Raw genomic sequence first — 27891 nt, 5'->3', positions numbered from 1 at the left:
CAACCCATGCTTGCCACAAAAGGCGACTATGTTTGTCGTAAGAGGCGACTAACGGGATCAGGTCGTCAGGCTCGCTGACTTGGTTGACATATGTCATCGGTTCCCAGTTGCGCAGATCGATGCTCATGATGTTGATCACTGGATTGTGTGGTCCAGACTCGATTATTTACAGACCGCCGCCATATAGCTGGAATATTTCTGAGTGCGGCGTAAAACTAAACTCACTCACTCACTGTTAAACAGTCATCCTGCTAATGTGGACTCTTAAGTGTGTGAACATATATTTAGATTTATGCTGAGTTAAAGGTATACAGCTAAATGTGCCCTATTTTTAATACGTTTTATCGTTACTGGGTCGGTGTTTGTTTGTTGGTTGGTTGGTTTGCTTTTTGTTTGTTTGTTTACACCACACTCAGCAATATGACAGATATAGATCTCAGACAGATCTGTCTTTGGATAATCGAGTCAACCTGGAGGTTGAAGTCATGAGCATCAAAGTGCTGTCATGCACACTGAAATATTATCAATTACGTTAGTACTTAAATGTATTGTAAGAAGTGAGGTGAGGTGAGGTGAAATTGGGTTTTACGTCGTGCTTGAGAATATTTCGCTCATATGACGACGTGCATGCATGTGTATGTGTATGTGCGGCTGCTTGTACTAGCCCAAACTTAAGCTGGTTTTATAGTGCTAGCCCACTGAGATACCATGCCGCAGTGAAGCATGAATACCCCACTCAGACACATTATACTGACTCCGAGTCGACCAGTCCTTGTTGTACCCATTAATGCCGAGCGCCAGGCAGGGACCAACAAGTATCATATTTTAACGTCTTTTTGGTATGACGCGGTCGGGGATCGAACCCGCGACCCTCCGCTCTCCGGGCGGACGCTCTAACCACTACGTCACGGAGGCGGTCTTGTAAGAAGTGAATTCATGGTGTGGTACTATGCATAAATAACAATTAAACGAAATTTCACGTTAAATATAGTAACTTCGTGTATGTATGTTATATTTCATATCTGTTCCCAGAAGACAAAGTGCACACGATTATCACTATTGAGCCACAACTTAAATACATTCACTCAACTATGCAATTCCCTAATTGTCAAAACTGTTTTCACTAGCAAAATTTGGTTCGTCCGACACTCATTCGCTTTCTGGCATATTCAAGTTAAAACTATCTATTTCAATCAACATTCTGCTTGCACTATTTACCCTAATTGCTCTATGAGTCTGCTTATGTGCTCAATAAACACATCTTTTCGCTTCGGGGATTAAAGAGTGCTACCTTTGTCTACTGAAGCATCCACCTCTGTCTAACCGGATCAGTTCAAGTCTATATAGATGAAGTGGGGTAGCCTAGTGGTTAAAGCATTCACTCGTCACGCTGAACACCCGGGTTTGATTCCCCACATGGGTACAATGCGTGAAGCCCATTTCTGGTGTCTCCCACCGTGATATTGCTGGAATATTGCTAAAAGCGGCGTAAAACTAAACTCACTCACTCAAGACAATACAGCGCCAGAGAACACCATAAAGTCGTCCTTAATGTATAAAAACAGGGATAATCTACAGCGCGTCTTCTGTTCTCCCTGATAAAAATGAGAAGAGGATATTGCTGTCGACTCTAGAATTTTAGAAATCTTTCTCCAAGAATATGTTTGTAGATTACAGTAATAGCTATGGATCTATTAAACCACATGAGTGTTATATCGATTTTTGAACGTGTTTGCATTTATGGCAAATTCACGCCCTTTCGTTTGTATCCTATAAAATAGTTGTAAAGAAAGTACAACATATTTTCAGCCCTTTGACGTTTGTAAACTGGTTCTAATGTTGGTACGCGACGAAATGTTACCGCTTTTATATGCTTAAGTAGACAGGTGCCCAGTCTGTGACGTTTACGACTGATATTTGTTTACATTAATTCGCGTAAATGTGATATGTTTAGATAGGTACTGCAAGAACTTAGCAGTATCTCCTTGACAAACAGACATCGTGACATTTCAAATCATTTACGCGTGGACAATCTCTACTCTGGAGAGATGATGGCAACTCAAATCACGTGGCCTATACTTCCGTGTCTATATTTAGCTGTCTCTCAGGAAGGACACGTTGAGAATGTGAAACTGGACATGTCGGATCCAAATGAATATTTTTGACTCACTTTTGAGGATTTTAGTACATGTCTGTGATTTGTCAACAGCATACATCTAGAAATGGCGTCATATCTTAGAAAGGCGAATATAGTAGAGGGAATAGGAAATGAAGTGCTCTATGGTCTTGGAGCATTCCTGGGAATACTGGTGCCATTGGTAGCATTTGTGTTGAAAAGGTAACATTTTGGTAAACACCACACGTTGGCTTGAGTGACATGTCATTTATGTAAACAACTTGTATACATTAAAGATTCTGTATAACCCGGTAGGTTCTTTAAGTGACGTCAAAGGTCACAGGAACTACAATATGTTCAGTCAGATGCTATAATTATGTCAGTGTACTTTGCATTTAGCTTCTTCACATTTGTGGCACTTCTGCATTGGATGAACTATGGTTAATTTAGTTTACTTTGCATCTGTATTTTCATACATAATTACATAAGATGTCAATAAGAGTGTTATCGTTCAAATATTGTAATGTTCCATGTGTATATACAAAAAGCAAGTCTTAACAAACCTGTACTATATAGTACAGGTTTGTTAAGACTTGCTTTTTGACTGATTTGATTACAAAAATAATTGAACTTTCAATCTGAAGAGGTTCATAAATGAACAAAATGCTATGCTTTTTTAGCTCTTGTGATCATATTACAGCATCTGACATGCATTTAAACAGTCAGTGGAAGTGTAACCAGTGTATGAACATATATACATATCTATATATTCCATACTGTAAATAAACATGATCAAATCTGCCAGGACAACAGCAGACTGATGCCATGTTATCAGTTGAAGGTTTTTGTGCTTCAGCAGTAGTCCGTTTGAGTCAGAAACGGACCTATGAATTGCAAATTTTATCATTGTACAAAATTGCCACATAAATATAAATAGTACACATATTTATCATTTACTAATACCCAACAGCTTTCTTATATTTGAAAATTTTCTAGACTCCACCAAAAAAGTTCTTTAAGAAACTATCATTAAAATTTTGACACAGTTCACTATTTGTTACGAGGGAGGAGTGCAGAGAAAGGGACAGCCAGGTATGCGAGAAAGGATGGAGACGGCACAGCACAGGCTAATGAATCAATAACTTGGTGGGCACTTGTGCACGTGCTTCTCTAACACTTGGCTGTCCCTTTCTCTGCACTCCTCCCTTGTAACAAATAGTGAACTGTGTCAAAATTTTAATGATAGTTTCTTAAAGAACTCTTTTGGTGGAGTCCGAAAAATGTTCAAATATAAGAAAGCTGTTGGGTATTAGTAAATGATAAACGTGTACTATTTATATTTATGTGGCAATTTTGTACAATGATAAAATTTGCTATTCATCGGTCCGTTTCTGACTCAAACGGACTGTAGTAATACTGACAACCACTAATGTGTAGTGATAATATGCCGATTTGGTTGTTTATTGCCACACAAACAACACCTTCAGTCACCTTCTGGTCCATTTAGTCGCCATGCATGGCAAGAGGAGGTTGCTGGGGACCTTATCTGGAAATATTTTTGTAAAGTAACTGCAAACAGATGACACTTCCCAACATTTCATGTATTTTCTGCTATTGCATCATGACTATTGGAACATGACATGAATTATCTGATACTCGGTTTCTATGTCAACTGTCAGGGAGTTAAATGTGGAAGCCACGATGGCTGAATGGGTTAGACTACTGACTTTGTGTGCTGGCGATTAGGTGCCTCTGTGGGTTTGGGTTCAAATCCTGGATGGGACTCAACCCAACAAAAGTTACTGAGAAAGTGTAAACCCAAATATAACATATACATGGTATAGTTAAGTGTTTCCCGGTATATTTATTAAGTCGCAAGTCCATTTAATTAAACTTGTCAAAGAATGTTTTTTCTCGTTACCTAATTTGTCTACATTTGAAGTCTCCGTGGGGATACTGGGTTAGAATAGGCCCCTGACAACCTTCTTTGAGAGGCATTTAGAAGTTGGAGCAGTAAGGAAGGATAACAATATATGGATGAACAACTTCTTTATTGCTGTGAAGACACCGAAATGTCACTCTCACAGCAATAAAGAAGTTGTTCATCCATATATTGTTATCCTTCCCTGACAACCTGATCACAAGAGGCACCTAGATGCATCTGATTGTCAGGGTTGGTGGCTACATGTCAGCTTACCTCAATACAGTTTATTAAAGCTTATATCAGTCACTGTATTGTCTGGTCCAGATTTTTACATGTTGCTGTTATACAGCAGGAATATTGCTTAGTGTGGTGAAAAACAGCAAATACACACACTGTGCATTTCAAGGTTGAAAGTTTCATTAACTGACAGGTTGACATGTATTTTTGTCTGTCATCAGAGTTGTTGGACTTCATAGCTGAGTGGGGCAGTGGGGTAGCCTAATGGTTAAAGCGTTGGCTCGTCACGCCGAAGACCCGGGTTCGAATCCCCACATGGGTACAATGTGTGAAGCCCATTTCTGGTGTCCCCCACCGTGATGTTGCTGGAATATTGCTAATAGCGGCTTTTATCCCCAAAAGACTTGCACTAGGCATGGTACAACAAGTAACTTGTATCCCCTAATGATCTAATGGTGTGACATGTCCGAGTATTGAACTTCCACTGTCCTGGCAGAAGCTCTCTCCACTACACCTACAAAGGTTGTCAGAATTGTATGAGATCTCGACAACAAGCAAGTATGTGCAATACCAATAGGATGATTTCATATTTGTCATATGTCTATGGAATGTAACTGCTTTTCCACTGTAGAGTTTGTCCCTTGAATTTTAGGCAGCAAAATTATAATCAGACCATTCACCCGGAGAGTGCAGCTAATGTGGAATCGACACGAACACGGCTCCGCAACGAGGCTGGCACTGCAGACCGTCCATCGAGGGCCAGACGAGACAATAACGGACAACTCACATGTCCCATCTGCTTGGCTGATGCTGCTTTTGCAATTGAAACAAATTGTGGCCATGTTTTCTGTGGTATGTTTCAAGTGAAGTTTAATGTTGAATTTTAGAAAATTTATATACCAATACTAATAAAGACATTTTTGGCAGATACAGAGGTAGGTTCACTCTTAATTCAGACACCAACATGCCAAGCTCACCTGTGTTTTTATTCATAAGTATTGTATGCACCAGCTTTCTGAAAAATTTGAGAGACTTTAATCTAGTCCTCTCACATTCAGCAAGCAATATGTGGGTACCAGGTAGGAAGAATAGTGTCTGGATGACCAGATTTAAATACTGTTATCTCGATGTAACAATCTTAAGAGTCTTTGAACATGAGTTAACGTTCACATTAACAACCACATTCAATACCACTATTCAGCAAGCAATATGTGGGTAGGAAGAATAGTGGCTGGATGACCAGATTTAAATACTGTTATCTCGATGTAACAATCTTAGAGTCTTTGAACATGAGTTAACGTTCACATTAACAACCACACACAATGTCACTATTTAGCAAGTACAATTGAGTTTGTGATATGTTTACAAATATTCTGCTCTATGTCAGGATTTGGCAATGATAAGTATCTAGTTGTATTGAAAAATTTGTTGATTAGGACTATATCAGACATAAAAAACTTGCACCCATGAATCAATATTTTAATCTTTTTTTCTTTTAAGAACATTAAATTACACCCATAAATCAATATTTTGGTCTTTTTGTCCTTTGACAATAAATATTTCTCATGTATGTAAAATAACTATAATCATCATCATTATGATAAGGTTGTAGAGTGGATGACAACATGTAGTATTTGGTTATGATCCATGTATTCTGCCTGTTGTAGGCCACTGTGTCATCACATACTGGCAACATGGTCAGTGGCTTGGAGCTGTCCGCTGCCCAGTGTGCAGACAACAAGTAAGTACTGTTTCTCATTGTCTCTGCTTGCTTCATCGAACATTGATCGTCATCGATCAAACCTCACTTACACGTTCCTTTAGCAGGTAATGTGAATGACACGCAACAGGGCGAAGAATCACAGAGACAGTGTCACATGTTACATTGTTTGTGCTACATACTATACTCAACAGAAAATGTTAGGACCACTCCAAATTTCAACATTAAAGTATTTAATAGCTCATATTACAGGGGTGGAAATAACCCATTGCCCGACATCTGAGTCTAGTGTTTTTTCTGTCGGGCAAGCAAATTTGTATATCAAACTGTACCGCTGTCCAGTTGACTTTCCAATGTTAATTATGTTGTTTATTTAAAAAATCAGCAAGAAAACGGTCGGTATACTGGAAAAAATATCAGGGCAAGTGACTTTACATGTGCTACTATACCGGAGTACACTATCAATTTTAAAGTTATTTCACCCCCTGTATTATGATCCATATAATGCTTAAATATTGAATATTGGGTATTTGTGTTTGTGAGACTACGTATGGGATGTTGGTGTATGGATAGAGTATGAGGGTGTGTAGTTAGGAAGCATGCAGTATTCGCGTATGAATGTATTTTACGTGTATGATATTTTGTTTGTGTGTGTGCCTCGGTGTAGGCATATGTGTGTTAAGTGTTTTAGTGGTAATGTATTTATGTGAGTATGTTTAAGTGTCTGTGTGTTTGTAAATATGTGTACTGACACCTGTATAAAGATACTGTGATAGTTTGAATGGGATTGTGTGTGTATGACCATCCTACTATTTTCTATACTTCAGTCAATGCAATCTACATTATTTAATTCATTTTTCATGATATTGAACTCAATAATTGTACAAGTGTGTCTTGAGGTGAATATACCTGAATGTTGTACTCTTTAGGTGGCAGTGAGTGAGTTAAGTTTTACGCCCTTTTAGAAATATTACAGCAATATCATTACAGGGGACACCAGAAATGGGCTTCCCACACGTTGTACCCATGTGGGGAATTAAACCCTAGTCTTCGGTGTGACGAATGGATGCTTTGACACTAGGCTACCCCACCACCCAGTACAACTAGTGACAAGATTACCATTCCCTCTCTTAGAAGTTTGGCTGGAAGTGTCAGACTTGTGTGTAATATATGATTTGTGTTCCTGCTATTTCATCATCTCTCATTGTGGGTGGTATCAATGGATTATATATTCTGTCTTTCAGATTACTCTTCTCCTGCGTAACTTCACTGAGGTAGAAAACAACGAGGACAGTACAGAACGGAGAGTTATTTTAGACCAGATTAGTAACTACAACCGGAGATTCTCCGGAGAACCCAGGCCAGTATGTTCCAATAAAGCCCACATAACACTTAAACTTGTTAAACTTAAAGCCATTTAGACTTGTTTTGTATTGAAAGTTTGGAGAAAAGTTCACATTAGCAAATATCTCATGCATATTGACTGTTATTTTCAGATCACCGACTACATCCGAGACCTGCCTGTTTTACTGCGACACGCGTATACAGAGTTCTTCTCAGTAGGGGGTCTCATCTGGATGTTCCGACTCCGCGTGATAGTGTGTTTCTTTGCAGCCTTGTTATATTTCATCTCTCCATTAGACATCATTCCGGAAGCTGTGTTCGGACTGCTAGGATTCCTTGACGACCTGTTCATCATCCTTCTCCTGGCGATATATATTACTATAATATACAGACAAGTTGTCCAGGCAAGGGCACAGAGGGCCGTCCCAACGGCACCACCTCCTGACGGGCAGACACTCGGTCAAAGTTGAAGTGGAGTTTTGTGAATGATTTTGAAAGTGAATACTGCTTTGTTCTGAAGATTTCTCCTGTGTGTCATCTCAGTGGTAAAAACAGCTAAGCTATGTTTGTTTTATGACGGTTTTTCAAGGTTTGAGCATTTTTCGGTCCATGAAAGTATTAGGAGAAAATATGAACTTTCTTTATCAATATTTATTGCTCTGTTAGAGCTGTACTTGTCAGAAGATGCTGATGTACATCTAGTCTAGGTCTGTTGTACGCAGTGCAAATGGCAAAAGACAGTTGATGTGGAAAGTGTCAATGCAGCTCAGGGAAGCAGTATTTCGACATCTGAATGTAGAATATAACCAGACTTCAGACAAGACACCCTTGGACATCACTCACTCACTCACCACCTTTATTGCACCACCGCTCAGATTATGATCGACTGAATCAAGGATTGTTTGGTCACAATGGCTGCAGTGAATGAATATATGTAGTTCCTAGAGGTTCCTGGAAGACCAACTTTCACACCTGGCTGTGTTGTTTAAATGTTACTTATGCATGCACCCTTTACGATCGAGGTTAGAATTCGTCGTCAGCAACCCATGTTTGTCATGATAGGTGAGTTACCGGATCAGGTTGTTTGGCTCGATGACTTGGTTGATGCATGTCATATCAGAGTTGCATAGATGGTGCTCATGATGTCAATCACTGGGTTTTCTGGTCCAGACCGCCTTCATATGGCTGGAAAATTGCTGAGTGTGGCGTTAAACAGCGACCAAACAGCTGGTTCGTGCTTACATTATTGACTGTTGGTTCATCATGTCAGATTCACTATATGACCCGTGAAGATCCGGGTTAGAATTGATCTTTAGTAACCCCTGCTTGTTGTGAGAGACGACTAACGAGATGGGGTGGGCAGGTTGACACATCATCGTATCCCAATTGCGTAGATCGATGCTCATGCTGTTGATCAGTATATTGTCTGGTCCAGTCTTGATTATTTACATGCGGCTGCCATCTAGCTGGAATATTGCTGAGTGCAGTGTAAAACTATACTCACTGACTTAAATATGACTATGTTGAGGCTATAAAAGTGTTGCCTACATCATTTAGCCTCATTTACCTCGGAATATTGCTGAGTGCAGTGTAAAACTATACTCACTGACTTAAATATGACTATGTTGAGGCTATAAAAGTGTTGCCTACATCATTTAGCCTCATTTACCTCCCCTTTTATGCATATACTACAAATATTGTTTTTGTAACATTTATGCCTAACAAAAGAGGATATTTCAGGTTCCGTATGAACAGGTATGTATGATGAGTAACTTCACAAGCAGAGAACTTAGGTTCCATTCTTACGATCAAACACTACCCATTTCCACAGACCTTGTGCTTGCAGTACCTTATAAAGACTTATTGTGTTACATGCACTTCACGTAAACATTCATTCTATGTTGTATTGTATTGCCTAAGATGTATGTATGTGTAAGCAATTGCATGTGTTTATCTGGTCTGAGCCATCTATTATGTAAGCTGTTAAGTATATTACAGAAATGTATACATATTGTAGAGGCATTTATTGGGTAACCAACCATTGTATAGCCATTCTAGCATTGAGAATCTTTGTTTGATATGTATACCACAAATGATAATATATAAGAAAGATAACCGTATGTCAGAATGCTCAGAGTTGCGACCTCAGGTGTGTAAGGATCCTGTTATTTGCCAGTGTAGCTCCCCTTGTATGTTGCTTAGTTTTATGACACCATACCAGCTTGTGTGTTTCACCAAAGCCGTCAGTATCTTAAGACCTTCTTAAATGTGCAGTCTTGTGAATATCCGGGTTGGAATTGATCTTCAGTAACCCCATGCTTGTCATAATAGGCGACTAACGGGCTTAATATGTTGATCACTGGATTGTCTGGTCCAGACTCGATTATTTACAGACCGCCGCCATATAGCTGTAATATTGCTGAGGGTGGCGTAAAACTTAACTCAATCCTAAATGTGCTCCTTCTATCAATGTTGATATAATTGAATTATGGCCCAGAGCAGCATCAAACCCAGCTCACTCACTCACCTATATGACAGTTCCAGCTTGGTAGTTGGCACACTAGAAGACACAGATATCAGAGGGGGATGTTTCCTGTTGTCTGTTTGGCAAAGTTTATTTTAATATTTCTCCATATTGTTTCAGATATTTTCTGCTTATCAAAATATTATACAATCAAATGATACATTATGTTGTATGAAGTAAGCACCTGTTTTCTCAACTGCACTAAGTATATAATTTGTATGTTACCTTTATCAATGTTTAACTTTAGCCTCTATTCCCATGAACCCGTAAGGTCCAGGTTAGAATGAACCTTTAGTAACCCGTCGTAAGAGGCGACTAACGGATTGGGTGGTCATGCCCACTGGCTTGGTTGACACATGTCATCGGTTCCCATTGCGCAGATTGATACTCATGCTGTTGATCACTGGATTGTTTGGTCTAGACACGATTATATACAGACCACCGCCATATAGCTGGAATATTGCTGATCGCAGCGTAAAATTAAACCTACTCACTATTCGGATGATACACATGTCCTGTACCAGTCACAGAGGGCTCAGTTGTGTAAGGTTGTCTCACAGAGAAGATTAGAGGTGTTTAAACTGCTCTATACACACGTCCTGTACCAGTCACAGAGGGCTGAGTTGTGTAAGGTTGTCTCACAGAGAAGATTAGAGGTGTTTAAACTGCTCTATACACACGTCCTGTACCAGTCACAGAGGGTGCTACATTAGCAGAGGGTGCTACTATTAGCTGTGCCGAATTATCTCCCTTTGGCTTGCCAGAATCCTATGATTGTGGGTTTGAATCCAAGATTTGCCCTGAAGTTTCTAGTCTGGTCTGCACCTTTTGGTTTCTCCAAATTAATAAATTTCTAAGAAATCATCTCTTCAGCTTTCGTCCACCATCAAGATCATATGATATATTATGGCTGAAATAGTGTTCATTGCAGCCTTAAACCAAACCCTGGCATTGACGGCCCACTCGTCTGAAGCTGCAGTTTGTTAGACAGAGTTACATCCCTTGGACAGAAACCTGTGATTATGTGTCCAGATCCTGGCTTGTCAAATAGGGTAGGTTCCTGTGTTTGTCAGCAGTATACCCATACAGAGGACATACATCACTTGAGTCTATCCTCCAGCATGAAGTATCACTTGTTAAACTAACTCACTCACTCAAATTAGCTAAGTGTAGCCCAACTTCAAGCTCTCACCTTGATAAAACTGTAACACTGATCAAAGTGACCCGCGAAGATCTGGGTTTGAATTGATCTTCAGTAACCCATGCCTGTGATAAGAGGCAATTAACGGGATCTGGTGGTCAGGCTCGCTAACTTGGTTGACACATGTCATTGTATCCCAATTGCGTAGATCAATGCTCATGCTGTTCATCACTGGATTGTCTGATCCAGATTCGATTATTTACAGACCGCCACCATATTGCTGGAATATTGCTGATCTTGCAGCGTAAAATAAAACCTACTCACTATTCGGATGATACACATGTCCTGTACCAGTCACAGAGGGCTCAGTTGTGTAAGGTTGTCTCACAGAGAAGATTAGAGGTGTTTAAACTGCTCTATACACATGTCCTGTACCAGTCACAGAGGGCTCAGTTGTGTAAGGTTGTCTCACAGAGAACATTAGAGGTGTTTAAACTGCTCTATACACACGTCCTGTACCACTCACAGAGGGCTGAGTTGTGTAAGGTTGTCTCACAGAGAAGATTAGAGGTGTTTAAACTGCTCTATTCACACGTCCTGTACCAGTCACAGAGGGTGCTACTATTAGCTGTGCCGAATTATGTCCCTTTGGCTTGCCAGAATCCTATGATTGTGGGTTTGAATCCAAGATTTGCCCTGAAGTTTCTAGGCTGGTCTGCACCTTTTGGTTTCTCCAAATTAATACATTTCTAAGAAATCATCTCTTCAGCTTTCGTCCACCATCAAGATCATATGATATGTTATGGCTGAAATAGTGTTCATTGCAGCCTTAAACCAAACCCTGGCATGGACGGCCCACTCGTCTGAAGCTGCAGTTTGTTAGACAGAGTTACATCCCTTGGACAGAAACCTGTGATTATGTGTCCAGATCCTGGCTTGTCAAATAGGGTAGGTTCCTGTGTTTGTCAGCAGTATACCCATACAGAGGACATACATCACTTGAGTCTATCCTCCAGCATGAAGTATCACTTGTTAAACTAACTCACTCACTCAAATTAGCTAAGTGTAGCCCAACTTCAAGCTCTCTCACCTTGATAAAACTGTAACACTGATCAAAGTGACCCGCGAAGATCTGGGTTTGAATTGATCTTCAGTAACCCATGCCTGTGATAAGAGGCAATTAACGGGATCTGGTGGTCAGGCTCGCTAACTTGGTTGACACATGTCATTGTATCCCAATTGCGTAGATCAATGCTCATGCTGTTCATCACTGGATTGTCTGATCCAGATTCGATTATTTACAGACCGCCACCATATTGCTGGAATAGTGTGGCATAAAACTAAACTCACTCACTGTTCAAAGAGTTGTTACCCAACACACTTCCCCAAACTTCAGTCAAACCAGGAATACTTACTTCCAGAACATATCCACCCACCTTCCCTCTCCCCTAGCTTGTATTAACAAGCTCATCTGGTTCTCATCTCAGCTCAACTCTCTTTGTCTTTCTGCTGTAACAGGTGCTTTGGAATATTTTGTTATTATTTAAAACGAATTCTGAGTGCCATTAAACTTGTATATTTATTATCACGAGCGTTTGTGTTTTATATTGGTTATCATGGTAATATGGCTTGTCTGTTACCAACCAGAGACCATATCGGAACAAACTATATGAGGGACATTTCATGTCCTGAGCTCACAATAAACAATACGTATATTGCACTGGTATCCTTAAGGAACAGGTGTTGTCTCTTCTCTATTATAAAATAACTTGCAGCTGTAATCAAATTATGGTGTTGAAAGACAATGTGTTTTTTGTATTATGCTGCCAGATTAGATATTACTCAATTTTTTGAGTGGCATTTTAACTGGGAAGTAGAATATTGACAAACATTTTGGATGACAAGTTCTTTTATTTCGCGAGAAGGTTTCTATACAGACTAATGTTCCATTCCTGCTTGACAACTTTACAACAATCTGAATCCAAACGTCGCGAAGTAAAAGAGGTTGTTATAGATATTAGTCAGTCAGCCTTCGTTGGTACTGAAGGGACAACACAGAGGCTTAAAGTACATACGATATTCGATATAGAGACATGCATAACGAGAGACAACCTTCACCAGTGTACAGTAGCACATAAAGAAATTCACGCAATAATCACAGAGCATGTTTCAGTTTTATCTTCATTGTATTATGACATATACTCATGGAAACAAATAAGGGAACACATGAAAGTACAAATGTTCCTTTATTTCCAGAATTTCACCCACGGTGCAATACATACCTTGTGAAGAAATCTGGAAAAGAATAAAGGAACACTTGTACTTTCATGTGTTCCCTTATTCGATTCCATGGGTATATATTGATGATGAAGTCACAGTGCAACATACACAAATACTGTCGGATCACTATTGTAATAAGGTAGATGCAGCTCTCACTACAGTGCACCTTCTTGATACTCTGGAAGGAAACGCCATGCGTTTATTATTTTATCTTTGCACGTGGAATGTAATATTGCTCAATCTCAAGATACAAATCGAGCGAGGAATATCAGAATTGTGCCAAAGACACTCATACTTTCTATACAGTTACAAATTAATCATTTTTCAGTTAATGTCTAGATTATCTGATTGCCCCAACCTCGATTGGGTTTGAAATGGGTTTGTTTTCAAAGACCTAACGCAATGAATATACTTAAAAGATGTCTATACGAGTACACTATTGACACTCCTTAGCCAGGACGCAAACCTGATGCAACCAGGATCAGCATAACAGTGAGTGAGTTTAGTTTTACGCCGCGAGAAATGGGCTTCACACATTGATCAGCTTAACAGAAAACCAGGTATATACCTCAATTTATTGTCTCTTATTTCAAACAACGTATTCATGTGAAAACGAACTGTATTTTATTTATAAGTCTGAGGGATATTGGGTTCGAATAGGTCTCCACCAAATTATGCTACACCGTAAATGTGTTAAATAGAACAATGTTGTGTTATTGAAGTCATTGTTCTTGGGGGCTGGGGTTGGGGAGGAGTGTTGTTGGGTAGCCTGATGGTGTAAGTGTTCGTAAATGTTTACTGTTTACTCACTCATTGTTCATAGCCATATGTAGTTTTACCATTGACATGACACTGGACACAAGAGGATGACTACGATCACACACGCAATTGACTGGGACGGCTAATGTGTTATTGTGTGTAGCAGTCTCCATCAAAGTGTTAATGTGGGCGGTGCGGTAGCCTAGTGGTTAAAGCATTCGCTCGTCACGCCGAAGACCCAGGTTCGATTCCCAACATGGGCACAATGTGTGAAGCCCATTTCTGGTCTCCCCGCCGTGATATTGCTGGAATATTGCAAAAAGCGGCGTAAAACCCAACTCACTCACTCAAAGTATTAATGTTATTATACCTTTGTACGGCAGTGGGGTAGCCTAGTGGTTAAAGCGTTCGCTTGTCAAGTCGAACACCCGGGTTCGATTCCCCACACGGATATAATCTGTGAAGCCCCATTTCTTTTGTACCCCGCCGTGATATTGGTGCAACATTGCTAAATGCGGCGTAAACTTAAACTCATTCACTCGCTCATTCACTATTATACTGTACACCAGGTGATACACTCAACTAGCTTGCAAGTGACGAAACATCGCGAGAGCATCATCGTGAGTGACACCAGACATGGCTTTCGCACATAAGGAACCTAAGGAATCGAACCCAGGACCTCGGTTCGATTAGCGAACTACTACGCTACCGCCTTCGCCTCTTATATAAAGAACAATAGAGAAATAGGGCTCATGAGTTCAGTGCATGGGTTAAACATTAGACTTTTCAAAGGTATGACTAACAGAACCGAAACTGAACGAACGTTTCCTTTCGGATGACGTGATCACTTTCGGGTGTTCGCTTCCTGTGTTGGTATTTCAGTGCACCATCACCGCGTGCAATCTCCCTACAGGTATAGGATCATATTGATCACTTCGATTACCAATGGACCAACTGTGGATGCTGTTCGCGGCATTGTTCTTGATGCTAGATAAACAAGGTAAGATCCGGTCGCCACTCCCTAGAAGCGTATTAGTATTACAGTCTGAAAGGGTTATCATGTACGTAGAACATACTTCTATCAACGTTGGCTATTCTTTCATCTACATGTATGATATTTGTATGTACGTAGATGCTATTATACTATCTAGGTGTATCATCTTCTGTCGAATTTTCAACTTTGGTAACCATAATGTCGCCGGAAACCAGATATATACTTCCTTGTCTGTTTTAACTTTTGACTTACTTAATAATGACCCGTGTGGCAGGGAAATCACCCCCACTAAATGTCATTCTCATGTGATCAGGACAGAATCACAACGGTATGACCTGGTACTCTTTAGACTGAGTGAGTGAGTTGAGTCTTACGCCGCTCAGCAATATTCCAGCTATATGGCGGCGGTCTGTAAATTATCGAGTCTGGGCCAGACAATCCAGTGATCAACCTCATGACCATCGTTCTAAGCAGTTGGGATACGATGACATATGTCAACCAAGTCAGCGAGCCTGACCACCCGATCCCATTAGTCGCCTCTTACAACAAACATGGTTCACTGAAAACCACATCTAACCTGGATCGTCACTGGTTCTTTAGAGTGAAATTATCCTAGGATGAAATAACTCCCCTAAATTTCATTCTCCTGTGACCCTGTCCAGGATAAAATCAACAAGGAATGACCTGATACACTCTAGAGTGAAATTATCCTAGGATGAAGTCACTCTCCTCTCAGGATCAAACCCTTCCTTCTGAATGAATTCCCGTAGGATCAACTCACCCTGATTATTGTAGAATATCAAATCAACTCCTGATTGAAATACCTCAGACAATATACACTAGGGTGTTACCACTCTGAGTTTGGTTTTACGCCGCTTTTAGCAATATTCCAGCAACATCACGGCAACTCAAAAGGGCTTCACACATAGTACCAATGTGGGGATTCGAACCCGGGTCTTCGGCGTGACGAGCCAACGCTTTAACCACTAGGCTACCCCACCGCCCCCAACTGGATTGTGTGTGAGTGGTATAGATGTGAGTGATATTCACATGTTTACTAATTATAGTATCCTCATATGAAATACACTGGGTGTTTTTAAGTTGTGTTTTTATAATAATAATTATCTCAACCCCTAGTGAAATAATATTTACAAGTCACGTTTTGATCATTAATGTATTTTTCGGCAAATGCATATTCATCACATATCTATTCAGTTAATGTAAATGAAAGCAACAATCCTTGGAAATATATGAAAGATAACTCACCTATATGGCAATATTGCCGACGCAATATATAGAACTTGATAACCACTAATAAGCTTCTATATTGGACATATACTGACCAGCAATAAAAACGCAACTCAGAATTCATGAACATTATATGAGTTTGGATTTGATTAATGGAATAAATTGTTTTCATTTCTTGAATTGCATATACAATTTCATTCATGAGATGTAGGGAAAGAAACACATGCTCCAATATATTGCCATCAATCATCAACAAACCTATCAGGCTTACACAGCAGAATGTAATTTGCCGATCTGTACGATACATTCGTATATTGATTGGTATTTTACAGTATATTCATGTATTCGTAAAGGAATGACGAATCATTAGAGCGATGGACCTGACGTAAGAGGGATATGTCAGATGATGCACACTCAATATGCCATCACTAGTGAATAATCAGCTTCAAACACCTCCTGCAATAGATTCCTTAGGAAGAGAAAGAATTTATTCCTGCAGACAAAATGAATTTATTCCTGAAATCATGTTTAGTTGACGACACAAAAGGGGGTGTTTGGGAGAATTTACATTAATTCGCAAATAAAGTGTTTAAAATATTGGTTTAAATATCATCGACTCAGCCCGAAAATAACGTATAACATGCTCTTTCATCTTGATAGTATCGGTAAGGTTACTTGGGTATCGCATATAAGGACACTATTATTCTCACATGGATATGGGTTTGTATGGTTTAATCAATCTGTTTACGATCTATATCTATTTCTAAATGATTTTCATAAAGTAGCAATAAATATGTTCTATCAAGGTTGGCAATCCAACTTAGAAAACAGTTCACGTTATAATCTGTACAAAACGTTTAAAACTTTATTAGAGTCCGGAGAAATATTTTATTAGTTTTGAACAAATAGTAACTTAAGAAATATATATATTAAATACAGACTTGGCTTGTCAAAACTAATGATTAATTATGGACGGAATATATCACTTGAAAGAATACAAAGAATTTGTCCATTATGTAACTCTGCTATAGAAGACGAAATACATTTTACCTTTGAATGTCCTTATTGTGCAGAAATACGAACTAAATATATACCAGAACCTTTCTCATCTAAGTTGAGGAGAATAGGGTTTGTTTGTATTTTGCCATCGAATGATGCCGATGTAATATTTAGATTATCTCTCTTTGTAAAACATGGAATGGACCTAAGAAATAACTTGTTGAATGGGATTTCAGATATACCTTACTCTAAAACGTCCTCCTGATGTTATCCACATCTTTTCCATTGTATCTACTAATCGGTATATTCTCAACCAGTGTATTTATGTATTTTTTGTGTGTGTGGTTGAGACAATAAAACGCCCTTGTGTCTTTTTTGACTTTTGGTTGTGTTGTGATTGTGTGTGTGGTTGTGTTGTGTTTTGTGTATGTGTGTTTTGTTGTTGGGGTTCTGTCTGTCTGTCTGTCTGTCTGTGCGTGTGTGTGTGTGTTTAAAGTTTATCAAATGGCCATTGAAACACTCGGGATAACGGGTGAATATTACCACACCACACCACACACCACACCACACCACCACACCACACACACCACACACAACAACACAACACCACACAACACCACAACACCACACACAACACCACCACACAACACCCTCCTTTCTCACACCACACCACACCACACACCACACCACACCACACCACACACCACACCACACCATTGGTTCACACCACACAAAAGCTCAACCGCCGCTGTTCCAATATATAAATCCGCCGCTGTAACTATGCTACATATAAAATGATGTAAATGATGTTTGGCCAATCGGCTTGCTAAAACATACTCACAAAACCCATACCTGGAAATAGGAGCGAGAGAGTTATTCTTCAATGAAAACATACCTTGCACGTACGTGTGCCTGCGTTCTTCAGTGCGTGTGCTTGCGCGTGTGTCCGTATAGTTGGATGGAGTAAGATCTAATGTGCATAAAGGCGTTTTGACCAGCACAAGTATTCATTGCATATTTAGCTTGATAAATCACTGTATCAACGTATCAATGAATGTATACTGTTCATTTAAAGTATGTGTATCAGGGTTACAAATCTAGCAGTTAGCGTGAGTGTGTAATCCTACACTACACTACACTACAAGACACTACACTACACTATACAGGACACTACACTACACTACACTACACTACACTACACTACACCACACTACACTACGCTACACTACACTACACTACACTACACTACACTACACTACACTGCACACTACACATCCACTACACTACACTACACTACACTACACTCACAGACACTACACTACAAGACACTACACTACACTACACACTACACTACACTACACTACAGGACACTACACTACACTACACTCTACACCACACTACACTACACTACACTACACTACTACTCACACTACACTACACTACACTACACTCACACTACACACTACACCTCACTCACACTACACTACACTCACTACACTACACTACACTCACTACACTACACTACACTACTCACACTACACTACACTACACTACACTCACACTACACTACACTATAAAGACACTACACTACACACACTACACTACAATACACTACACTACACTACACTTACACTACACTACACTACACCTCACTACCTTACACTACACTACACTACACTCATACAGGACTACACACTACACTACACTACACTACACACTACACTACACTACACTACACTACACTACACTACACTACACTACACTACACTACACTACACCACACTACTCACACTACACTACACTACACTACACTACACTACACTACACCTCACTACACTACACTCACACACTACACCACACTACACTCACACTACACTACACACTACACTACACTACACTCACACTACACTACACTACACTACACTCACACTACACTACACTACACTACACACTACACTACACTACACTACACTACACTACACTACACTACACTACACTACACTACACTACACTACACTACACTACACTACACCTCACTACACTACACTACACTACACTACACTACACACTCACACTACACTACACTACACTACACCTACACTACACTACACTACACTACACCTACACTACACACTACACTACACTACACTACACTACACTACACTACACACTACACTACACACTACACCTCACTACACTACACTACACTACACTACACACATCTACACTACACACTACACTACACTACACTACACTCACTACACTACACTACACTACACTACACTACACTACACCACACTACACTACAATACACTACACTACACTACACTATACACTACACTACACACTACACTACACTACACCACACTACACTACACTACACAACACTACACTACACTACACTACACTACACCTCACTACACTACACTACACTACACTACACTACACTACACTACACTACACTACACCACACTACACTACACTACACTACACCACACAACACTCACTACACTACACTACACTACACTACACTACACCTCACTACACTACACTACACTACACCTCACTACACTACACTACACTACACCTACACTACACTACACTACACTACACTACACTACACTACACTACACAACACATACACTACACTACACTACACTACACTACACTACACTACACACATCCTTCAGTTCCTTACAAGACCACACAACAAAACACTACGCTACACTACACAATACTACACTGCACAACAAAACCCCTCACTACACTACACTACACTACACCTCACTACACTACACCACACTACACCACACTACACTACACTCATACAGGACACTGCACTACACTACACTACACTACACTATACTACACTACACTACACCTCATGACACTACACTACGCCTCACTACACTACACCTCACTACACTACACAACACTGCACTACACTACACTACACTACACTACACTCATCCTTCAGTTCCTTACAAGACCACACAACAAAACAGTACTTTACACTACACAATACTACACTGCACAACAAAACACTAAACTACACAACAAAACACTACACTACACTACACTACACTACACTCATCCTTCAGTTCCTTACAAGACCACACAACAAAACACTACACTACACAACACAACACTACGCTACACAACCAAACAAGACACTACACTACAAAATACCTCACTACACCACTCAGCATTCTGAATGTAGAAACTTGTTATGTAGATGATGTTATGCTTGCATTTTTATTTGGTGTTTGTCCAAACTACACTACACTACACCTCACTACACTACACTACACCTCACTACACTACACTACACTACACTACACTACACTACACCCTCACTACACTACAGTACACCACACTACACTACACTACACTACTCCTAACTACACTACACTACACCTCACTACACTACACTACACTACACTACACCACACTACACTACACTACACTACACCACACCACACCACACATACACTACACTACACTACACAACACCTCACTACACTACACTACACTACACTACACTACACCTCACTACACTACACTAGACCTCACTACACTACACCTCACTACACTACACTACACTACACTACACAACACTGCACTACACTACACTACACTACACTACACTACACTCATCCTTCAGTTCCTTACAAGACCACACAACAAAACACTACGCTACACAACAAAATACCTGACTAAACCACACAGCATTCTGGATGTAGAAACTTGTTATGTAGATGATGTTATGCTTGCATTTTTATTTGGTGTTTGTCCAAAAGAATGTATCATGGAAGTAGAAAGTAGAAAGTAATAATTAATGTAAGCCATTTCATAAGGAAATGGCGATACTTGCTGAAATACTTGTATGTCTATGAACATTCTTGACTATATCACAAATCCATCTTAATCATTTGACGTAAATATACTGTATACATTATCAATGCATATTGTAATCTTCATTCAAGTGGAGGAAATAACGAATATCTATCTATCTACACTACAAGTCACTACACTACACTACACTACACTACACTACACTACACTACACTACACTACACTACGCTACACTACACTACACCACACTACACCACACTACACTACTAGACACTGCACTCCACTCCGTTCCACCCCACTCCACTCCGCTCCACCCCACTCCACCGCACCGCACCGCACCGCACACCACACCACACCACACCACACCACACCACACCACACCACACCACACCACACCACACCACACCACACCACACCACACCACACCACACCACACCACACCACACCACACCACACCACACCACACCACACCACACCACACCACACCACACCACACCACACCACACCACACTACACTACACTACACTACACTACACTACACTACACTACACTACACCACACCACACCACACATATTTGGGGGGATGGGTGACAGCTTAGTGGCTAATTGAGTCGGTACACTCTCATACCTGCGTTTGCCTTTTGCAACAGCATCTGGTATTATCTTCGTTGCATCGGTTAAAGTTCTTCCTTGTAATCGTACCGTGAAGGTCCGGGCTAGAATGTACCTTCAGTAACCCATGCTTGTCGTAAGAGGCGACTAACGGGATCGGGTGGTCAGGCTCGCTGACTTGGTTGACACATGTCATCGGTTCCCAATTGCGCAAATCGATGCTCATGCTGTTGATCACTGGATTGTCTGGTCCAGACTCGATTATTTACATATAATATAGTCATCCCACAGATGACATCCTTACCTTGTCAGCTTGCTGACAGGGTTAACCTCATTGTTCATGTGGACAAGGCGTCCGACTTCGGAGTTGAAGGTCCGTGGTTCGAATCCCAGCACGGGACTCGGAACTTTTTGGCCCCAACACTTGCATACACCGATTTCGCAGATAGTGTTATACTTTGGTATTATGTTAAAGGATGTGGATAATGATTAACTATATCACGTTTCGTCTGAAAGTGTGACGATTTTGTAAACATTATTTATCATAGACCCTTCAGTGCAAACATACTTCTGCAAGGCACGCATATTTCTCGAGCAACATCATCTGTCGAGAAACTTTTCTTTCCATTTCGTTGCATAATGTATGCATACCTGCTGATATGTCAGCTTATGATTAACTGATTGTGTTTGTTCTGACCCGATCATTACCTCTCAGAATCTGTATTCGCGCTGGTAGAATGCACCATGTTTTCCTAAATGATATTTTTATCAACCTTTATTACACAAGTGTTATGAAAATGCCAAAACAAAGGGAAAGTTTCCATATTTCAGCCCAAACATTTTGCTGTTTCGTCAAATCGCATCATTGATACATGCTACTGTGCAGTAAATGAAACTCGCGGACCCTGTTCAAGTAACTATATTACATCAACATCAAGCAGTCTTACATAGATGCCTGCCTATCTCTAATAGGTTTCTGTTACTATGACTGCTGTTTCAGTATTGGCTGTCAGTCCATGTGAGGATACAGCTAACTGGGTGAGTTATTGTGGAGACAACGCAAGGACAATCTGCAGCTACCCTCTCAGTGCATCAAGCAATGCATACATCCACTGTAAGAAGACTTGCAAGATCTGCGAGTCAGGTAAGTCAGCCCTGGTTACTTACCATTAACACCTTTCTGGGAAAATGTTCACTATCACAATGAAAACAAGACTGTGTGCAGTCGATCATCCATCATCAGAAATATTATGGCTTTATGTCTATATAGATCATTACCAGCACAGGAGTATACAGTAATACGTTTTTCAAGTGATAAAAATTCAATATACTTTGACATGAATACACAATGTCAAATAGAAAGTGGTGAAGTGTAACACATGCTATATGGCAACATGAAGCCGCGCTGGCTGAGTGGGTTAGATGGCTGACTTTGTGTGCTCGCTATTAGATGCCTTGCTCTAAGGGTGTGGGCTTGAATCCCAGATGGTACTCAACTCAACAAAAGTACTAGAATCTATACACTACTGTGAAAGTGTAATCCCGAATATTACATGTGTTGGTGAAACATATATGTTTCATTAGGTTTTGTATCATTTAATTTACACACAAATTCATTCATAAGTGATCGATTGAAATGTTGTGAGCACAGAAGCGATTTTTGTCATTTTTCATATTCAAAAGTGTGGCAGCTAAACTATACTGGGAGATCACTTTTACTAGAGTCATAGAAAATCAGATCTTGGTGTACAAACAGTGCCATCCAGTGTCAAAGACTTCAGCTCGCATTGTCACAAAATGTAAGAAAATGCTACATCTTGTATTTGCAAAACACATTTTTGGTACACCCATAGACCTAGAGAACGACACACACACACACACACACACACACACACACACACACACACACACACACACACAAAATGTTACCTGCAAACTTTCAACCTGACATAGCTGTTATGTTACCAATGTCACCATTGTAACCATGGTGATATTCTGTTCTCATCATACAGGGGCAGTAATTTACATTCCTATCTATATTCTGGTAATACCTTCATGTGTATGTATTCCTGTTGTGTTCCAGTTACTTTGTATTCATACATTTACTGCCACAATAGCCATGAATCACGATTATGTAGGTGTTGTTACTTTTACATTTGCCCTGCAATAATGTCAGAGGTTCTAACTTTTCAGCGATAGATCTATTCCTAATATTATATACTGTATATGTTTGGGGTGTTTCTCAGCAAAAAATCAATGTCCTGGAATGAATATTGAAAGCAGATGGTTTTGTTGTACTTGGCTACATCATTTATGGATATGTTATATGTCCACACATATCTATACTAGACAAAAATAATTAGGGATATATGTACTTTTGAAATTCTGAATAATGATTTATTCATTGACACACTGATAAAATATAAATCATAAAAATACCAATATCCCTAACTTATTTTGTCCAGTATATGTATGTGCCCTCAGCAGAACTATTTGTCTCTGTGATTTCATTGGGGGGACACCTATGGGCCAATCATCCAAGGCATCAAGGCATCCCCGTCATTAAGCTAGATTACAAAACTCACATCCTGTTATTGAAATGTGCTCCCACTGTTAAGGCATTGGAGTGAGAAGTGTTTCCTGAATGTGCACAAACCAGTAGTGAATTGAGCAAAAATCTTTGTTTGAACTAGTTACAGATCATGGTTATAGTATGAAGTGGAGCAAGAGGCAAGAATTATCGTTTATTGTTATATTCTGAGTAAGGATGAATAATCCATGAAAGTAAAGGGGTCTAATAGGAAAGGTATGACATTTTATGAATGACAAGATCTTTATTATTTCAGCATCATAATATAATAAAATGTTGTCATACCTTTCTTATTATTCATCAACTTCTAAAATACCAATCAAGCAGATCATAAATGGGTCTCCCTGCATATAAAAGCTGATTGTGCTGCAGGTAGTGTTAGATTATTTTATTTGTGGATGCTATATGTGAATTGTCAAGTTACATTTATATATCTTGTGCGTCCCCAGACACAGCGTGTGGTGATGGCTACTATGGTCCAGAGTGTAAGCCCTGTGTATCTCGCTGTGACAACAATGGCCAGTGTGAGGACAAGAAGCCCACTGAGTGTCCACAGACCTGTCTAGATGGTAACTATGGCTTCAACTGTAGCCAGAGATGCCCCAACAGTAACTGTGTCATGTGCAATCGCTGGTCTGGACAGTGTGAGGCGTGTAAAGATGGACTCTATGGTAGGAAATGCCTCAAGAGATGCTCAGAACATTGTATGGACAAAACTTGTGACATAGATAGTGGAGAATGTCTTGATGGATGTGAACCTATGTGGGTGGGTGATAAATGTGATGTTAAAGAAATAATCTGTGAGAACTGCTATCTTCATAGCTGTACCGATGACAAGACATGTCTGTCTGGTTGTAAAAGTACATGGTATGGCCCCAAGTGTGACCAACAGTGCACAAAGTGTAGAAAGAAAAATTGTACCAGTTCTGGTGTCTGTCAAGCTGGATGTACAAGTGGCTTCTATGGGAACACATGCACTGATAGCTGTAGTGAGTTTTGTGACAAGAAACGATGTAATCAGACTGGCTATTGTAGCAACTGTGTGTCAGGAAAACATGGAGAAGACTGCACCACTGCCTGTAGCCCTAACTGTGAGGGTTCCTGCTACAGAGGTAGTGGTAAATGTAGGGCCTGTTCTGTTGGATGGTATGGACGGTTTTGTAGTAAGTCCTGCAACAACTGTCTGAATGGCTGTGAGAGAAAAGGGAGTTGTAAAGACGGTTGCAAGCTAGGCTGGTATGGGGACAAGTGTACCAAATCTTGCGCCAACTGTTTTAACGGTTCCTGTGAACAAGCATCAGGACACTGTGAAAGAGGCTGTAAACCAGGATATCATGGTGCTAAGTGTGACAAGCTCTGTAATACACATTGTAGGGACAGTGTATGTGACCAGACATCTGGACTCTGCAGTGACTGCGAGGACACATGGTATGGAACTAACTGCACCAAGGAATGTAGTTCTAACTGCAGCAACAGTCATTGTGTGATGGACTCAACTGGATCTCCTGAATGTACTGATGGGTGTGTTGATGGGAAGAAGGGATCTTACTGTCAGAAGCAATGCCCAGATCACTGCTATAACTGCACAGATGATTCCTGTATTGTGTGCGAGGAGAGTTTCCATGGCGATGATTGCAGAAAGATCTGTCCAGCTAAGTGTGAACATGGCTGTCAGAAGGACACAGGATTGTGTACATCATGTCAAGTTGGTTTTTATGGCCCCCAGTGTCAGTCGTCCTGTGGGTACAGGTGCAAGGCATTTGACTCCGGGGATCAGTTCTGTAACTTCAGAGATGGAGCTTGCCTCAATGGCTGTAGTGACACCAGTATATGGGAGCAGTTGTGATCAGAATTGTAGTAATACCTGTAGAGATCAGACTTGTAACGACAAAGATGGAACCTGTACAAATGGATGTGTGGATGGCTGGAAAGGTCCGAAATGCAAAACTGCATGTCCAACTAATTGCAAGTCATGTACCGAAACCACCTGCACTGAGTGCAAACCAAGCTGGTTTGGTGACAGATGTCGGAGAGAATGTCCAAACTGTGCAGAGGGGAACTGCAAGCAAAAATCAGGAGTTTGTGTGGAAGGATGTCTACCAGGATTCCGTGGTTCCAAGTGTGATGACAAGTGTCCCACAGACTGTAAACCACGTGAAGGTATAGACAACTATGTGTATTGTGACCAGAATACTGGCAGATGTCTAGATGGGTGCACAGCTGGACATTATGGTGACCTATGTTACCGAAACTGCAGTAAAACATGTAATGGTCATATCTGTGAGCAGAACTCAGGAAGATGCAACTATGGGTGTCAGAAAGGTAGACATGGGAACTTCTGTGACCGGAACTGTAGTTTAAATTGTAGAGAATCAAATGACAGACAGTGTATTCAGGTTGATGGTTCCTGTAATTTAGGCTGTCTGAAAGGCTGGTATGGATCCCACTGCACCAAAACCTGCTCAGATGGATGTTATGAAGGAGACTGTGACCAGAGCTCAGGGCTGTGTGTGCAAGGTTGTGAGAAGGGCTTCATGGGTGGCACATGTGACACAGGTAATTATAACATACACTTTGTTTGCAAATATAGTTTGTAACTGTTGTTTTTGTCCAAAGATCGTTTTAGGATTTCAAGTGTAATATCATTGTCAAACCACTCACCCTTCAGTTATGGTTGAAAATGTAAAACTTTGAGGTTGGGGACAAGCCCTCTGGCATTAACATCTTCATTCAAGTGTGTTTATGGTCTCTATTTTGCATGGAGTAATGTGTGATATGGTCTAACTAACTTTATAACCTTATAAAAGCAAGAAATACCATGACGAATAAGAAAACTTTGGGATGCCTAATGCTGAATCGGTACAATTTTATAACACAAATTTCATGACAACAGGCAAGAAAGATCAAGTACAGCATTCATAAAAGCTGATGTCTAACATGTTAGATTGAACACCGTTTCATCACCGCCCTGGTGGTTCAGTGGGAAAACAGATAGTTTAGCAAGAAACCGGAAGAAGCTTTCCAAGAACATACTTTATCAAAGTGGCGTAATATATCCTGGAAACTGAAATATAGCCGATTGTTGTTGATGATGCTGTTGCTGTTGTTGTTGTGATGATGATCAACATCATAATCAGCATTGCTCCTCTGTTACTCAGTCTCATCTGTTTCTAGCATGTCCGTATGGTCGCTATGGCTACAACTGCAGTGGGACATGTGGTTATTGTAGAGGCAATCCATCCTGTGACAGTATCCATGGCAACTGTTCTATGGGATGTGCGGATGGTTATGGAGGCAGCTTCTGCTCTGACAGAAGTGGGTATTCATTTACATTTGTCTGATCGATATTAATGTTCACTTAACAGGACATATTTAATTGCTAACAGTGTTTTAGCATGTAAAGCATTGGACCCTCACTCAAGATGCACCCGTGAAGGTCCGGGTTAGTATGAACCTTCAGTAACCCATGCTTGTCGTAAGATGCGACTAACGGGATCGGGTGGTCAGGCTCGCTGGCTTGGTTGACACATGTCATCGGTTCCCATTCC

General features: G+C 40.3%; 2 protein-coding genes across 2 annotated transcripts in view; both read left to right on the top strand.

Annotated features, from left to right (window-relative positions):
• Positions 1–1864: 1864 nt before the first annotated feature.
• Positions 1865–21949, top strand: LOC124266936 (E3 ubiquitin-protein ligase RNF170-like). Its single transcript, XM_046701784.1, has 6 exons — positions 1865–2338; positions 4930–5129; positions 5945–6018; positions 7242–7361; positions 7494–8704; positions 21922–21949. Exons 1-5 carry the CDS (start codon positions 2223–2225, stop codon positions 7809–7811), a joined length of 828 nt encoding a protein of 275 aa, XP_046557740.1. The 5' UTR covers positions 1865–2222; the 3' UTR covers positions 7812–8704; positions 21922–21949.
• The window catches only part of LOC124266963, a 36584-nt gene continuing 23609 nt past the window's right edge, over positions 14917–27891 (top strand). The window contains exons 1-5 of the mRNA XM_046701816.1: positions 14917–15045; positions 22754–22897; positions 24793–26169; positions 26762–26899; positions 27518–27658. Coding sequence (XP_046557772.1) covers positions 14991–15045; positions 22754–22897; positions 24793–26169; positions 26762–26899; positions 27518–27658 — 1855 coding nt within the window. The 5' untranslated portion in view covers positions 14917–14990. The remainder of the gene's footprint in view (positions 15046–22753; positions 22898–24792; positions 26170–26761; positions 26900–27517; positions 27659–27891) is intronic.

The sequence above is a fragment of the Haliotis rubra genome, unplaced genomic scaffold (genome assembly GCF_003918875.1).
Source record: "Haliotis rubra isolate DU_JTF1 unplaced genomic scaffold, ASM391887v1 Scf129, whole genome shotgun sequence".
Lineage (NCBI taxonomy): Eukaryota > Metazoa > Mollusca > Gastropoda > Lepetellida > Haliotidae > Haliotis > Haliotis rubra.
The sequence above is the reverse complement of the archived record's forward strand: the minus strand, read 5'-3'. Positions and strand labels throughout refer to the sequence as shown.

Coding starts and splice junctions, on each gene's coding strand:
- LOC124266936 (XM_046701784.1), top strand. CDS start 2,223: ATGGCGTCATATCTTAGAAAGGCGAATATAGTAGAGGGAATAGGAAAT. Junction 5,130..5,944: donor TTGTGGCCATGTTTTCTGTG/GTATGTTTCAAG, acceptor TGCCTGTTGTAG/GCCACTGTGTCATCACATAC. Junction 6,019..7,241: donor GCCCAGTGTGCAGACAACAA/GTAAGTACTGTT, acceptor TCTGTCTTTCAG/ATTACTCTTCTCCTGCGTAA.